The 15,696-nt window shown below is 38.0% G+C and overlaps 3 protein-coding genes across 4 annotated transcripts; 1 reads left to right on the top strand and 2 right to left on the bottom strand.

The window, feature by feature from the left end:
• Positions 1-44: 44 nt before the first annotated feature.
• Positions 45-4,809, top strand: mxd3 (MAX dimerization protein 3). Of its 2 annotated transcripts, XM_079479510.1 has the most exons (6): positions 45-424; positions 1,080-1,182; positions 1,309-1,338; positions 1,424-1,538; positions 2,813-2,978; positions 3,426-4,809. In XM_079479510.1, exons 1-6 carry the CDS (start codon positions 355-357, stop codon positions 3,539-3,541), a joined length of 600 nt encoding a protein of 199 aa, XP_079335636.1. In that variant the 5' UTR covers positions 45-354; the 3' UTR covers positions 3,542-4,809. The 2 variants fall into 2 exon arrangements, with proteins under 2 accessions (XP_079335636.1, XP_079335635.1); XM_079479509.1 differs by having other exon boundaries at positions 247-424; positions 1,080-1,338; positions 3,426-4,770.
• Positions 4,810-5,061: 252 nt separating this feature from the next.
• On the bottom strand, positions 5,062-8,348 carry prelid1a (PRELI domain containing 1a). Its single transcript, XM_079480497.1, has 6 exons — positions 8,218-8,348; positions 7,788-7,894; positions 7,469-7,694; positions 6,697-6,810; positions 6,454-6,532; positions 5,062-6,368 (listed from the first exon to the last, which is right to left on the bottom strand). The coding sequence occupies exons 2-6, from the start codon at positions 7,877-7,879 to the stop codon at positions 6,247-6,249; spliced, it is 633 nt and encodes a 210-aa protein (XP_079336623.1). The 5' UTR covers positions 7,880-7,894; positions 8,218-8,348; the 3' UTR covers positions 5,062-6,246.
• A 3,218-nt stretch (positions 8,349-11,566) lies between these two features.
• Positions 11,567-12,673, bottom strand: npy7r (neuropeptide Y receptor Y7; the record flags this gene model as incomplete). Its single annotated transcript, XM_079480299.1, has 1 exon — positions 11,567-12,673. One exon carries the CDS (start codon positions 12,671-12,673, stop codon positions 11,567-11,569), a length of 1,107 nt encoding a protein of 368 aa, XP_079336425.1.
• Between the last annotated feature and the right edge of the window lie 3,023 nt (positions 12,674-15,696).

The following is a 15,696-nucleotide window of genomic DNA, read 5'->3' as shown; positions in this document are numbered from 1 at the left end:
ACTGTCACAAAATAAAAGCCCGCAGGATTTCAGTTTTCCTCAATGGTCCCTCAAGTTCGATCGTTTTAATCTACTTTACAGGAGCGCAAACTCAGTTCCTTCCACTCTTCTTACGAATAAAGTTTCCCTCATCTTTGTACTAAGAGCGTTTAGCGCGGGGCTAAGGTCACATATGGTCTAAACGCGTGTTTTGTTTTGTTTTGGGAGCGGCCGCGCGCTCTTGTACGTGGAGGGCGTGATGACACTGACGCGTATGACGTGGCGAGCTGGAGCAGCTGAACTGGTCGCTTCACTTCAAATCAGATCATAGAGTCGCTTTCTTTTGGCGCTTTTTAAACAATATCTTGTGTTAAAATGGAGGTAAATGCCTGCAACATTCAAGTGCTCCTGCAAGCAGCGGAATATTTGGAAAGGAGAGAAAGAGGTATTATTCTTCCTTGTTTCGTTCGCGTTGACCGAGCCCGCTCACAACATTCTCCCGTTTGCGTGAATGTTTTCCACATCGTTCAGTGTTTGCAGGCCATGCAACTTTCTCACAGACGAGAGCGAGTGGGATTGTGCGGAGATCCGCTGTGTTTTGGCGCGGCAGCGGGATGGATCTCGTTGTTGATATTGTTGTGTTTGGTCCGCTGACCTACATTTCATTTCTGTGTTGTACACAAAGGCGCCAAATCGTCACGGATTCGAAAGTTAAGCAGCGCTGGTCGTTATTCTCACGTTGTTACAATGTATCAAGTTTACAACCGAACGAGTTTGCGGGGTTCGTTACTACGCGACGCCCCTTTTCAAATATTCTTTCGAACAATCTGATGGCGCCAAAACCAAAAGGCGCCCTCGGCTCGTCCAGCTGATGTGATCTTTGTCACTGACAGGACACGCGAACCGGGTTGTCTGTGTTTATTTTTACAAAGAAAGAGTCAAATATTGAAGCCCGTTTATAAATATTGAAGCCCGTTTATAAATATTGAAGCCCGTTTATAAATATTGAAGCCCGTTTATAAATATTGAAGCCTGTTTATAAATATGCCACGGAAAAAGGAAGCGGGCTGGGATATTGATTATTCGTATGTTTCTTGCAGAAGCTGAGCACGGTTATGCTTCGGTGCTTCCATTTTACAGTAAAGGAGAGTCAGATAAGAGAAAGAAGCAGAAATCAAAGGCTCATTCGCCGGGCAACAGCAGGTGGGTTTGTGGACACGTTACATGTGCAGTGCCATTCTCGTTTGCGACGTCATTGCATAGCAGCTATAAACAGATGAGGAATATTCTTCGTAACAGTAAAACAAACAACGTTTGCTTCGGTTTCAGGTCCGTTCACAACGAATTGGAGAAACACAGGTACTTTTTAAGAAGTCAAACATGTTTTTGTGGTTTTGGCTAAAGTACACGCGTGATGTAAGCGTGGCTGTGTTTGTGGTCGCAGGAGGGCTCAGCTGAGGAATTGTCTGGATCAGCTGAAGCAGCAGGTTCCTCTGTCCTCTGAATCGGTGAGGAACACGACCCTTAACCTGCTCAGACAAGCACAGGTGCACATCAAGGTGAGCGGCTTACTCGTGCACCACGAATGCATTTCTAACAAATAATCGAAGCATCTGTTTATATTTGACTAAACATCAAAAAATGTCGGTCTGTGAACACTACTTTAAAAAGGGAAATAAAATGCACAATCCTGAAGCAAAAACGCCCAATTAATGGAGAAGTGACGTCCCTTTATGAGGAATATGTGATCCTGAAAATGGCACTTACCTGACTATGACAAATCATGAACTAAAAATAAAACAAATGCTGTATACATTTGAAGAGAGATTATTTCAACAGCCACATTTTAACATCTGTGCTGTTATCATAATAAATACCTTATTTTTTCATGGTATGGTTGACATTTTCATGGAATCCCCCGTATATAATACACCAAATTCCCTTTGTTTGTGTGGCTTTATGAAAATAACATTTTTCAAATAAGAACCGGGGTGCTACAGCTGATAAATAAAATTTTGGTTAAGCAAATGATGCATTTTTCTGATACTCAATATAGAAGGTTTCATTGATGTTAACTTCCAGTCTGTTTACGTTTATAATGTAACAACATGTTTCGTTGTATATGAATTGTTTTAAATGATCAATGATTTTTGTTGCGGAGGTCTTCCGGAAGTTAAGTTTGGGCCACATAACGTCTGTTTATGTTGAAACCATCTAAATATCTTAATGTTTTGGAATTAATTGAAAAGGTCATTTTCTTTTGCTCTTGTTAAAAAGACCTGATTTAAATAACATTCTAGATGTTTTGTTAAATAAATAAAAGATTCACATATTTCCCCATTTTTATAATAAAAAGCTACGTTTTGCACTGCAGGTGAGATGTGAAGGGAGGTTGAAATATTTGGCACAATCATTTTCTCCTGTTATGAATATTCACATTATTAAATGTTCAGCACAATTGTCTCGGTAATATCTAATATTCAATATATAACGGAGCCATATTGGGAACTCCACTTAGCCAGTTCATCTTGGCCTGGACAAATGTGAAATCTGCTTAAAATTCAAGTCTAATCATTATTACATTATGTGTGTGTTACTCTAAAACACAAAATGAGATTGCCCATAGCAGAGTCCTTATTTACCGATTACCATGTCAATACTGATTTTAGCTTCAGACGAATAGAGCTGGTTTCAGTGTTTTGATGTGCTAATAAAGTTAACTTTAAGAGGGGTTTAAAAGAGTTTTTTTGACCCATCCTGGTAAGGTGGTTAGAGGCAGAATATATGGAGCAGCAGAGTTTAACTGGTCAACTTTTGTCATGTGCTGTTGCAGAAACTGCAGGAACAGGATGAGCGTGCCAAAGTGCTGAAGGATCGTCTGCGCTGGGAGCAGAGAGAACTACGCATAAGGCTGGAGAAACTACAGGGCAACACAGAGAGGATGCGCAATGACAGCCTTGGATCAACCATGTCCTCCGAGAGGTCTGACTCAGACAGAGGTGAGCATCTGAACGTGAATATAAGATCAGGATTAACATTTGAATAAAACACTTTTTTTTATTTTCTCTTCAGACTGAAGAAAACATGATTTGGTAAAATGTACCTGTGTAGCCGACGAAACAGGCTGTACGTTTGGCTCTAAATATATGCTCTAATTGCAAGTACAGCCTAGGCCTTAATATAAATAATACATAAACATAAAAATAAATGAAAATGTTGCCCTAACACTTAAATAAGATGTTCTAGAGGTACTACCATTATTAACTTGAAATTAAAAACTAAAAGTGACTAAAACAATACCAGAATTGCAAAAAATGTATATAAATGATGAAATGTATGAACATGAAAACAATAATTCAAAATATTACTGTGACTTATGTCAAGTATATTTCAGTAAGTGAGAATAATTCAATACAAGCTGACGGGGTGATTGATTGTCATTGCAGAGGATGTTGAGATTGATGTGGAAAGCATGGTTTGGACTCTGGAGTCAGATGGACTGGGATCATCTCACGCTGAGGTGGACCACAGCTATTCCTCATCAGATCATAACTGGTTATGACTGGATCAGACCATCCCGGGCCTAGAGACATTACGAAACGGTATTAAGAGGATGAGGAACATCACAACAGCACTCACAGTTTGATGGGCTTTGCCTCTGTAGCCGCAGAAAAGCCTTACGTTTTTCACATTTTGAACCAACCGCCGCAAACCTTTCCAAATCACGACTGGAATTTTTTGTGTAGTGCCATACATTCCACACGCCACTTATTTGTTTTTCCTGACAAGTTATGATCACGTCGTACATGCTTGTTGTCTTCTATCCAGCTAATGAGCTTCACTTTTGGGTCAGCCTACAGTACACATTTGCTTGCACTTAAATACTTTAATATCCGGCTTATTTAATTTGTACGTTGTTATTCATAAAGTCTAGTTTTGATACATTGCACAAAGCAGACGCACTTGCTATGTCTTTACATGTGTGTTTTTCCAGTGAGGATTGCTAATGTGTGAAATGTTTATCAACGTTTGATAGGATTCTTTTTCTAATGGGGAGGCTTGTTCAAAGGCTACTCTGCGATTCAGATGCAGAAAAAAATGCTTTCTTCAGAATTCATATTTATTTCTTTTCTTAGTTTGTTGCTGGGCAGAGTTTGGCTTTAAATGATTTTTGGTGAACTGCTAACTTGTATTGCCAAAATGTTTGTTTTTAAATAGCTTTTTCATCCTTTTTTATTAAATCCTGTGCTTTGGTTTGAGTAAATCAAAGTTGGTGCTATTCGAACAACAAGCTTTTACGCTGAGACCTAAAACAGGAGCCAGAAAAATATTATAAAGTGAAGTATTTTTTTCTATGGTAGAGATAAAACTGTTGTATTCTTCCCCTGAACCGTATTAGTAAATGCTCATGTAAAAGAGTATCTTTATTACCTTTTTAAATTTTATAACACCTTTACAGTAATTCGGTAGATCGGTAGTATTGACAAAATACCCAAGCTGTATTTACAAACTGTTCAATATGTGCTCATATCACTCATTTATGCAAACTATTATGGACATGCCTTTTGTTTGAAGATGTTTGTACAGTAATCGTTGTTATGTGCACATCAAAATGTACATTGTATATACATTGGACACCAAATGCCTTATGAACTAATGGTATGTCATTGGACCAAGAACACCTTTGTATTTATGTCTCTCCTTGTACTCATATGTAGCATTTTATTCTTTTTTACCAACATAAACTTTTGTACAAATAAATATTTTATGTATTTAATTTGTGTAAAGTTGATTTGTCTTTGTTAAAAAGTCTTGTTCTGGATTCACGGCACCACAGTGTAAGTCCTTTCTACTAGCCTAATCATAAATAGCACACCTCTTTGCAATGGGTGACTTATGCCACAAACCTTATACCAAAATGAGCAATAACTTGATTTAGTGTACAGTTAATTTATATTCTCAGTTAACTTTATACATTTTTCTTTTAAAGGGACAGTTCGCCCTTTCAAAAAAGAAATGTATTTTATCATTTTACACCTGTATAGCTTTCTTCCGCAGAACACAAAAGATAATATTTTTAAGAACGTTGCTGAGCGAACCCATTCACTTTTATTGTATGGACACAAAACTAATGCAAGTCAATGCCGTTGTTCAGTTACTGACATTCTTTAAAATATCTTCTTTTGGGTTCCGCAAAAGAGAGAAAGTCATGCAGGTTTGAAATGACATGAGTAAATGGAGAAAGAATGTTCATATTAATTTTTTTACTTTTTCTAAAAAAATACAATGTATGTTGTATTGCCTTAAAGTGAATAAGAAGAACTTGTTTTCTTTGTATTTGAGGTCTAAAAAATACAGAACAGCTTTTCTGCTATTTTGACCTGTTTCTCCCGTTTTCATTTTCTGCAAATAAATGCAAACAGAATCAATATTTGTATTTGAATTTTGTAAAAATTATTGTTGGTAGTTTACAGAATGAAACAAAAACTAAATTCTTTCCTAAACATAACTATAAATAGTCATTTTAAGAACCAGACAACACTCTGAAATGGTCTATTAATTTTTCATTTACATACGATTATAGCAAAAAACTAAATAGAAAATATTTATTAGTGATAACTGTCGATCACAAACAATTGTTAAGAGCTATAAAAACATTGTCTCACGATTTCATTACACAAATCAGTTTCAGTCATTTAACATTTTTTCTAGCACAACTTTCACATTTGTATTTGGACATTGACATCCACTGCAATCCCATCAGATATATTATCTCCAGTGCCAAAGATCAGGCCCCTCTGCAGAACGCAACAGACTGCTGGAACTGTGGACCCATCAATGCAGACACGACTTCAATTTGAAGCTGCAAATAACATTGCTAAACAAGACCTTAGCCAGAGTGAATATGAAGATTCTTGGAAAGTTATAAGTTAAATTAATTTATTTGTAAAGTTTTTAATTTAAGTCTTTGTAAAGAAAACATCTCAAATGCAAACATCTCGTGTAAATTCTGACTTTAACCAGGAAGATGTTGGTGCATTAAATCAAGTTAACTGGAGGGTTTTGGTTGAACAGCATGTGTGTTCTTCAAATACTGTCGTACTTAAGCAGTAAAGAGCTGATGAGTTCAATCGTACGGGACACATCCAAAATATGTCCTTTTCTTGGCCCTTGAGGAAAGCGGTTGGAAACTAGCGCACTATACGATGGAATGGCACGGCTACGTTCGGCGAGAGTCCAGGCACGACGCCTGCGCCGCCATTTCCATCATACATACTGCTGCTTCTGTGCTTGAGAGGCCAAATCCTTAGCTTTCTCTTTGGCGGCGAGCGCAGTTTCGCGGGCCTTCACAGTTGCGGTTTCTGCCAAAGTCCTTGTGGGTGTTTCACCTGCATGATGATCAGAACCAGCTTAGCGGAGGAGGTTTACAATCAAATGACAATCTAAACGGCCACTCCATGCCTGACATCTTACCTTGCATCCTGGCCAGGACGAACTCGAAGCCTTTCATGGTTTTGGTAACGTTGCTCTTAAACCGGGCAAGACCAAATTCCTGAAAATATGATAGAGTTTAAAAAAACATTCATGTTGTTAAAGGTCAATGGAGGTTATTTAACTGTTGTCACTAAACAACTGTCAGCTATAAACACCCCCCAAGATGCGTTCGAAATCAACATGACCATATCATGTTTACAAGCATCTCTTTCACCAGCTGACCTGAATAGCTCTAGAGAGGCCGTACAGGTTAGAGGAGATCCAGGCCTCTCTCTTGATCTCGGTCCAGTTGTTGTTGTCAGGGTTCACTCTGAACACACATCGCTCTTCAATGCTCTACACAGAGGAAACATGATGCAGATTTCGTAGTCAGCACCTGCTAAGACCACTCATAGGAATGTTAGCAGGAATCAAGCCACTGCAGGATGGCAATAACAAATACTTAAAGCAGCTAAAATCCTTCAAATGCCATCAGATCAAACATTAATACTAGCAGAAATGTGTGTATATTATTAAGACACATGGAATAAAACAGTTCGCTCTGTCAAAACATTTACAACAATACTGATTCACCACCAGTTGAATATAATAAACAACATTTATTACACCGTTCTCCGAAAGGTATTTTGGAAACTATTCCAATAGGTCAAACACAGCACTGTTTTTTCTCATTTTTAACTCCGTTACTTTTTTTGGACCACCAAGCACATTTTTGCCTTAAATCTTTTACGGTTTTAAAGTTATGAACCAATATTCTTACAATACCCCTCTCTGCCTATAAAGTATCATATTCGATGTCTCCAAATGCTGTACTATTAAAACACTGCTGTTAAAACAGTTACTAAATGACTTGTGTCAAAACATATTGACTACATTGAATACTACCGTTACATGTAAAATGCTAAGAAATATGGGTACTAAAAATGATTTTTGAACCAGACTTTATATCATTCACCCGAACACAGCATGTATTAGAGACAGGACGGCAGCCCACCATGACACGAGCGTGGGTGATGTTCCATGTCAGTGTGGTCATGCTTCTGCTCTCAGGATCCACTATGGAGTCCTCAATGATAAAAGCTTTCTTTGACATGTGAGCCGGCAGAAACTTCTCCGCCCAGCGAGGAGCTCTGCTTGTTTTGGTCAACAGACGTCTTGAAATGAGCCGGTTCTCGGGAGTGACTTCCCGAAATATAATGTCTTCGGTCAAAACGTGGTTACTAGGTTGGAGACATGAAATTAAAGAGTTGGTCATAATATAACAAACAGACGTTTTCATAGGTGATCAAATGTATGTGATGTGTACGTTGTACCTGTAGGGGTTGGGGTATCGCTGCCAGAAGGCCAGAGTCACTTGGTCCCATGAGCTTTTCAGAAAGCCTGAACAGCTGAAATATTTCACCATTGTTCCCACTCAAAACTGCAAAAGAGAACAAGACGTTCTTCACAAAATGACAAGAAGTTAAACCCGCAGGAATCACATTTAGATGGTAGAAGGACCTTAATGCATTAAAACCACTTGTCATTGTTTTGAAACTAAGTAGCAGTTTTTATATTAACGTTTTAACAAACAAACATGACGGCGTCGCTGCCAAAAAACGCAAAGCTGTTTAGCATATGTACATTGTAATTCATTATGCATTTGACACCTGGGTAGACCGGTGTGGTTTCTGAATGAAACGAGAGCACGTGTCGTGCTCTCTAAACAACCCGCCTGGGTCATGCACATGAATCCACACTTACCGCAGTAAACGGAAGATCGAGCGTTTAAGGAGATTTTCTATTCTACATTTCGTGAGCGCGCATATGCGTTCCGTCTCCGTGCCGGACGAGAGGAAGGTCGCTGCCGAGTCGAGGAACGTCACGTCCGGCTCGACTCTATGCCGTGTGGGGAAATATGACATCAAAGTACCGCGAGAGCGCTTGGAAAGCGCAGTTCTCAAGTGGATCTCGCGGTACTGGCATGAAATACGCCGATCGGTCTGCGCAGCGGCTCACGAAGTCACATGGACCCGTCTAAGTACGTGCAGTTCATCATGACTTTGTTAAAACCGACTTAATATTATAAACTCTTGACAAAAAGTCACATTATTATTCATTTGATTACAGTGCGATCGTCACGGTTAGGAATCGCAATACTATTATATGGATGTACTGTGGATGAAAATGTGCCTAGTTAACAGTTAGGGAGGGTCAGTAAGGAGTAAGTCATTTCACAACGCATTATGACGAATGATCAATTTACCGTGTTTTTTTGTAGAGGGGGTCGTTTTTAAAAGTTATTTATCACAATAAATCACATTCTTGTACATGTATAAGGTGTGTAAATAAACGTTAATTAAATTGGGGTTAAAATCAACATCTAGAGTTGACACACTCTTTAAAAAATACATAACGGGTATGATCTTGGTGTCCCCCTACATGTAAGAACAGAGATAAACCAAGAGATAAAGCAAACTTTGTGACATGTTATTTTTTAAGACGACAATAATTTAATGATACCGATCAATTATTTAGTGTGATTTAAGAGTCAAAATACTTTCTAAAACAATGATTGTGTTGGCTAGTTATAGTACAAAAGTTTTTGTACTTTGTCAATACATATTCAGCTTCACTCCAAAACCTCCAAAAACTACCTTAAAGGTCCAGTAGATGGCGGACAATTATTAGATTGATTTATTATTTATTAACACTCTTGCTCTAGTAGATTTCAAAACATAACACCTTCAAGTTAACTAGCACTATATATGACAAAATATGTTTCATCTTCAAAGGGCTTGTTCATTGCTACTTTTACAATAACTGAGTCGGAAAATATAATTTACTTACATTTAAAAATCGCTGTGATAAAGTACTTTTTCACCCACACACTAAAAGTGATTCGTTGTCTCAACAACCATGTTATTAGTATATAACCATATATTAAGTAGCTTCTACTTAAAAATATACAAATCTATAAAATGTTTAGCTTAACTTAAAATCCTTTGCAACACAAAAATATAAATGACAAGAAAAGCTCAAAAGTATGTGAATGGAGTTCAAATTTAGTAAATATAAAATACATTTCCAGTGCAATGAACTTAATATTATCAGTACAAAGCTACGCCTGAAAAGTTGGACTATCATGCTTTTTTCATATAGATGTATAAAGACATTTAAGATGTATTTAGTATTATTGATGTTGTTTTGTTGTTTATAATTGTTTTCTGTGAAGTTACCATTCAGGTGATTCGTGTTTACTTTGGTGTAGACCCTGTTCAACCCATCATATATCTTACCTCAACAAAGGAGACACATATCAGAATAGATTCCGTGGAGAATCATTCAATGACTGATTTACTTTATTATTTCAATACTATTTGTTATAATAATATACTTCCCTATGCAATATGAACATTAAGGTAAATTATTTAAAAATTGAAGTACAGCCTACATGAGCATTGTAAGTTGATTGAACTCGTGCTAGGTAATTATTTAAGTAAAGGTTAAGTAAAGTGAACTCATATATTTGTGTAAACGCAACATAGATTTACTTGTTATTTTGACTTAAGACTCCTGAAGATAAAGTTACTTTAAAAACATAATGCAAAAATGGTGCATATGTATTTTTACTATAGTCAACGCATAATTTTACAGTAAATAAATAACCTATTGGAAAGGACAGATGCAATTTGATCAGAATGTGAACATGAACATATCTGTATCATTCTCTCTGTATGTTTATATATGTTGGCTCCGTGCCGTCTAAATAGATGCTTGTGCCACATTACATTCTCAAAGGTTTTTATTATTTCTTTCCCTGTTTGCAACAAACAGAATACAAAGTGATTACGGCATAAAAAAATCCAGTTGCACTGGCAATGAATAATGCAACAACAGCACTGTGTAAGCTATTGTTCAGTGCTCATAACCACTTTAGACAAATGTTGCTGTGATGCAGGTAATTTTACACGTCTATATGGGCTATATCTGCACAGTAATACACCTCTAATAATAGCAGCTTCAGTAGTCAGTTTTATTTGATCTCACAGGTACCACATCATAAAGATTAAATATGTCACATATACATACATCATACAAAGTACATTATAGCTTTCATAATTTACTATACAATTAATACAATCAGTACCATAATGCATTTACATTATATAAATGTCTGTTTACACAGTACAAATCATGCAAGACATTTTCACTTTTGACACATTACATTTATTATTTATTTACAATAACTCACACTGTCGAATGTCACGTGTTGGCATAAACATAAGCAATGTACAGAATACTAATTCCCTGCTGTATGCATGTACGGTATAGTACGTACATTTATTGTATAGCTGAATTAATGAAAGAGTTACCTAATCTGTATCAGATCTGACAGATTACTTTACAGTATAAATGCACAACAACAATGATAAACCCAAGATTCAATGTTGCCAAAACCAAAGAGGACATCAGAGATAAAGGCCTTAAAAAATCAGTCATTGGCAAAACACCTAGGTTTCAACCTACGGTTGGGTAAAATACAGACAAAGGCAATCGTCGACTTTAAAATAACTATGCCGAGTTTTTTCAAACCCAAATCCTGAGTTGTTTTACACCATGGACATTTATAGGTTAGGTTAAACCGACAACTGGCCTTGTCCATATTTTAGCCAACCATCCAGCATGTTTAAAGTGTACTATAAGAATCTGCCATTCATATGTATGCCCATTGAATGCCCATTAGTTGCCCATCATAGGCTCAACAGCCTCAATCTTTCGGTGCGTTCCAAATGGGATGTATTGCCCTCTGAAGGGCACTTCGGAGTGAAAACAATTATTGCCGCCATATTGAAGGGTCGTCCCAAACCGAAGTGCTCATAACTAGCCACTTTAAAAGGCCCTTCGGAATGAAGGATTTTGAAGGGTAAAACTGATGGACACTTCACAACCCCATGATTTCTTGCGTGACGATGGCGGCTCCTTATGGGCATGGGATGATGACAAAGAAGGGCACTTCAATAGCAGTTGTTTTGTCCACTACATCCTTCAACCCTTTGAATGGCTTAGGGCATAGGGATGAGGCCTTCGAAATGGAACGCAGGATTTGAGATTAGACCGCAGCGGTGGGCTGACCATCATTGTGCCCGTTGACAATCACCCTTCTCCAAGATCGAGTCTTGAAGGAGCCGTCGGGGTAGATGGTATCTGGCTTGTGTTCACAGCGGAAGAACATGAGAAAGCCATTCCTGTAGTTCTGGTTCATCCAGCCGTAGAGTAGCGGGTTGACGAACGTTGAGCACATCGCCACGATGTGAAACATGGTATAAATTAGTTTGTACTCTTTGAACTTCAGAATCAAGTCAAGATCACTGGTCAGCTGGAACACATGGAATGGAAGCCAGCAAACCGCGAAGACGACAACCACAAGCGCCAGCATTTTGGTGGTTTTCTTGCGCCGGACGAAGCTGTCGTTACGGTTGGACGGGTTGACGTGTTTTTTCAGCTTGACCCAGATGCACATGTAAGCATAGCTGATGATGGTCAGCGGTATGACATACTGCAGGACAAGCATGGACAGACTGTAGATGACTGCGTCCCGATTGGTGCCATTGGGCCATTTCTCAGAGCAAACCGCGATGTGCAAGTTAATATATGGGATCTCCTCCTGCCGATACTCACGGAAAATAGCCAAAGGTCCGGCCAGTATTGCGGCGAAGGCCCAAGTCAGACCGATAATGACGAAACTAGTGCATCTGTTGAGCCGCTGGCCGAGATGAAAGACTATACATCTGTAGCGCTCTAAAGCAATGACCGTTAGTGTGAGAATGGAGACGTGTACGCTGAGAGCTTGGCTGTAAGGCACCATATGACACATGACTTTTCCAAACTTCCATTCATCCACCAGCGTGTATACCAGCGTGAAAGGTAAACACACAGTGTCCACCATCAGGTCGGCCAAGGCCAGGTTCGCGATGAAGAAGTTGGTGACCGTGCGCATGTTTCTGTACAGAATGATCATGTAAATGACCAGGCTGTTCCCCACAAGTCCCAGCAGGATGATGAGGGAATAGGCTAATATAAGAGAAATTTGAACGCCCAGGTGCTTGGTGATATCATCCACAAAGGTGGGCTTGTAAGGATTCATGCTGTCATTGCCCACGTTGCCTTCACTGTGAACCACATCGTCTGTCACGTTGGCTGTATCTGACTGGCCCATATTGAACAGGATTACCTTCAGTGTGTCCAAAGAAGAAACAACAAGAAACTTCTGAAAAGAAGAAAAATGTAAACATATTACAAAAAGCCCTCAAAACTATGGAAAACTATGTGGAAGAACAAAGCGATTCAATGTCATAAAGGATTAGTTCACCCAAAAATATTCTAATTTTAAAAATGACAATGGTAGTCAAAAGTGTACCAAAACTGTTTGCTTTCCTACATTATTCAGAAGATATTCTTTTGTGTTTAACAGAATAAAGACATTTATAAAGGAATTTTCCTACTATGGTAGTGGCCAAGAACTGTTTGGTTACAAGCAATCTTCCAAATAGTTTCCTTTTGTGTTCATCAGAACAAAGACATTGATACAGATTAATTGAATTAAGATATTGGCTGCATCCCAATTCGCCTTGTACTATAGCCGTTGTTCCCTAGACAAAATACAGCTTTCTTTCCATTCAAGTATTTATTTATTTATTTTTTCATATGTAATGTTAACTCTATAGTTATATTTATTAATTTTGTGTTAACCAAACTTGGCTTACCCGCGGTGAGTTGTGGGTAATATCAGCCGTGTGCATTGTTCTACACTTCTAATTTCTACCGGAAGCATCTGAGAATCTTTGGAATACTCTTTTAAACTGTGGTGAGGAAGGCGGGACGAGAGCCGTGAGGCTCACGGTGGCGTGAGTGATAGATGCAATCAGCTGTGCGTGCACCGGTCCCGCATCTCTCACGGAGGAGATCGGGAGCTGAGGACAACCGGCAGGACTGTTGACGAGAGAGGACCGGGCCCCCTGAGCATCCAAATACAGTTAACACTTAAAACATTTTTTTAGAGAAGTTTACAATAAATTTTTTGTATAATCTAAAAAACTGTAATTGTACAGAATATTATGATGTTGTTAAAGATTTTGTCATGTGCTTTGGAATTACGGTAAAAACCATCAAATTACAAGTCTTTACACAACTAAGCCCCTAGACATCTGTCAGAGCTGCACTTTTATACCCCCACTAAAAGCCTATGTGCTCAAAATCTCCTTTCAGTCCCCCAGTCCAGACTGACACATGTCGAGGGGATCGAACTTTTTCAGTGGCTGGCCCTCTGCGGTGGAACAATCTGCCACTCGAGATCAGAGTTGCACCTTCTCTTCTCAGTTTTAAATCTCGCTTGAAAACATACTTGTTGATCTGGCCGACCTGTAACCCACTTTAATTCAATTTTATTTGTATGCTTATTTCTGTGCTCGCTAAAGTCTGATCTGTTTTCCTCTGGATTTAAATGTAATTGTTTTTTTATTTCTGTTTATGTGTTTTTGGTTATTCGTTGTACAGCACTTTGGTCAGTCTTGTGGCTGTTTTAAGTGTGCGCTATAAATAAATTAACTTGAATTGTAAAATACATTTGAAATGTATCTAAAATATATCTGGACATATATCAACCCTATGATCTTTATCTATTTTATTCAGAACATATTTAAAGCTTATTAGTTGAAAGGATGGAGACTGATGTTCCTTACACAATATTTGAATGATGTTTTCTTTTAGACTGTAATTGTGCTTTCTGTCTGAGTGAAATTAAATAATGCTGAGACGGCACACGCTGTGATGGAGACACACATGTGATAATATTGTGTACAGACAGAAGTACATCATGGTTTATCATTACAGCACAGTTAGGCACACAACATAATTAAAGTGAGGGACAATGATATGATTACCTTGAAAATGGACCTTTATAGAAATATATTTTCAACCAAGATAACATTTACAGCGCTTGCACAAACGCAGTCTTCTTAGTTGTTGTTGTCATGTTTAATTAATGTAATTAAAAAGGAAATGCTCATTGTAATGCCCTTTTAATGCTTGACCATCATCATTTCGCTGCTGGAATATTGAACTATATTTATTTAATGGTCGGTGATGCTCTTTCCAGCTCATATGAGATGGATAGAGCTTCATTAAAAACCAATTCACAGGCAACACAATGCAAGACAACGCAAAGCTATAATTCTATAAACCATTGGGATCATGAGCCCATTTAGAAGTGACAGTATTGCCATTAAAGCCGATTATATGACATGAACTGTATGGGCGGCTTTTCACCCAAGGGAAAGGGAAAATTGCCAATAAAGAGCTCGACATCTTAGATCATTTAGGACAAATATGAGCTTTTCTTCCCAAGAGAAGACTGGGCCTTGTCCTACACTTTCTCTTTCAGGGTGCATTGAATTTAAAGGTAAACAAAGTTGTATCGTTGCTGTTGGCCATTGGGTGTACAGCCGTTGCATTACGAAATGGCACTGGCAGTTAACGGATGCTCCGCCCAAGCCGTCTAACATACGTCATCTAAGATGGAGTCACTTCAGGCCATAAGTGCATTTTCAGATTTTAACAAAAGATTATTAGGGCACACGGTTTTAAAAAGAGAATGACCCCAATCATTAACTATGTGCAATAAACGATACAAAATTTAAATTTCACTGGGACTTTAAAAGGTTCTTTATGGAACCATTTACACAAAAAGGTTCTACTGTGGCATCGAAGAACCTTTTGAAGCACTTTATTATTAAGAGTTGACTTAAAACTCTCGGTGTGATTAAGGCTGTCACAATATCAGATTTTCTCTACACAATTATCCTGGCTAAAACAATTCACAATAACAATATTAACATAATATGTGTGAAATTTCAAAGAATAATTATGCTGTCTGTACAATCTTTTTTTGAGTTGTTAGTTTGTTTTTTTGCTTTTATTTTTAAGTTTGCATTATATTTTAGTGTTGTTCTTATCGTAGGTCAATTCTTCAATGTCAACTGTCAAACTAAGACACTGTTCTTATGTGCTGTGACATTTCTCTTAATCGAATATTTTCAATTGTGTCCTCCTGAGACATATGCACGAAGGACTTCATTCATTGAAAGGTCATATCTCTTTAAAGACTTTTTCTTTTGATGTTTTCAAGACTGAGTGTGGAATACGATTGTCCATTCAATTGTTTCTAATAATACTAAATGTCTA

This window comes from Barbatula barbatula, assembly GCF_947034865.1.
Source record: "Barbatula barbatula genome assembly, chromosome: 18".
NCBI lineage: Eukaryota > Metazoa > Chordata > Actinopteri > Cypriniformes > Nemacheilidae > Barbatula > Barbatula barbatula.
The sequence above is the reverse complement of the archived record's forward strand: the minus strand, read 5'-3'. Positions and strand labels throughout refer to the sequence as shown.

Bases quoted from the DNA above. Each gene is read 5' to 3' on its own strand.
- mxd3 (XM_079479509.1), top strand. From the start codon at position 355: ATGGAGGTAAATGCCTGCAACATTCAAGTGCTCCTGCAAGCAGCGGAA. The intron at 425-1,079 runs GTATTATTCTTC...TGTTTCTTGCAG, and splicing joins TTTGGAAAGGAGAGAAAGAG to AAGCTGAGCACGGTTATGCT. The intron at 1,339-1,423 runs GTACTTTTTAAG...TTGTGGTCGCAG, and splicing joins AACGAATTGGAGAAACACAG to GAGGGCTCAGCTGAGGAATT.
- prelid1a (XM_079480497.1), bottom strand. From the start codon at position 7,879: ATGGTGAAATATTTCAGCTGTTCAGGCTTTCTGAAAAGCTCATGGGAC. The intron at 6,811-7,468 runs GTGGGCTGCCGT...TCCTCTGTGTAG, and splicing joins TCACCCACGCTCGTGTCATG to AGCATTGAAGAGCGATGTGT. The intron at 6,369-6,453 runs GTAAGATGTCAG...ATCATCATGCAG, and splicing joins CGTCCTGGCCAGGATGCAAG to GTGAAACACCCACAAGGACT.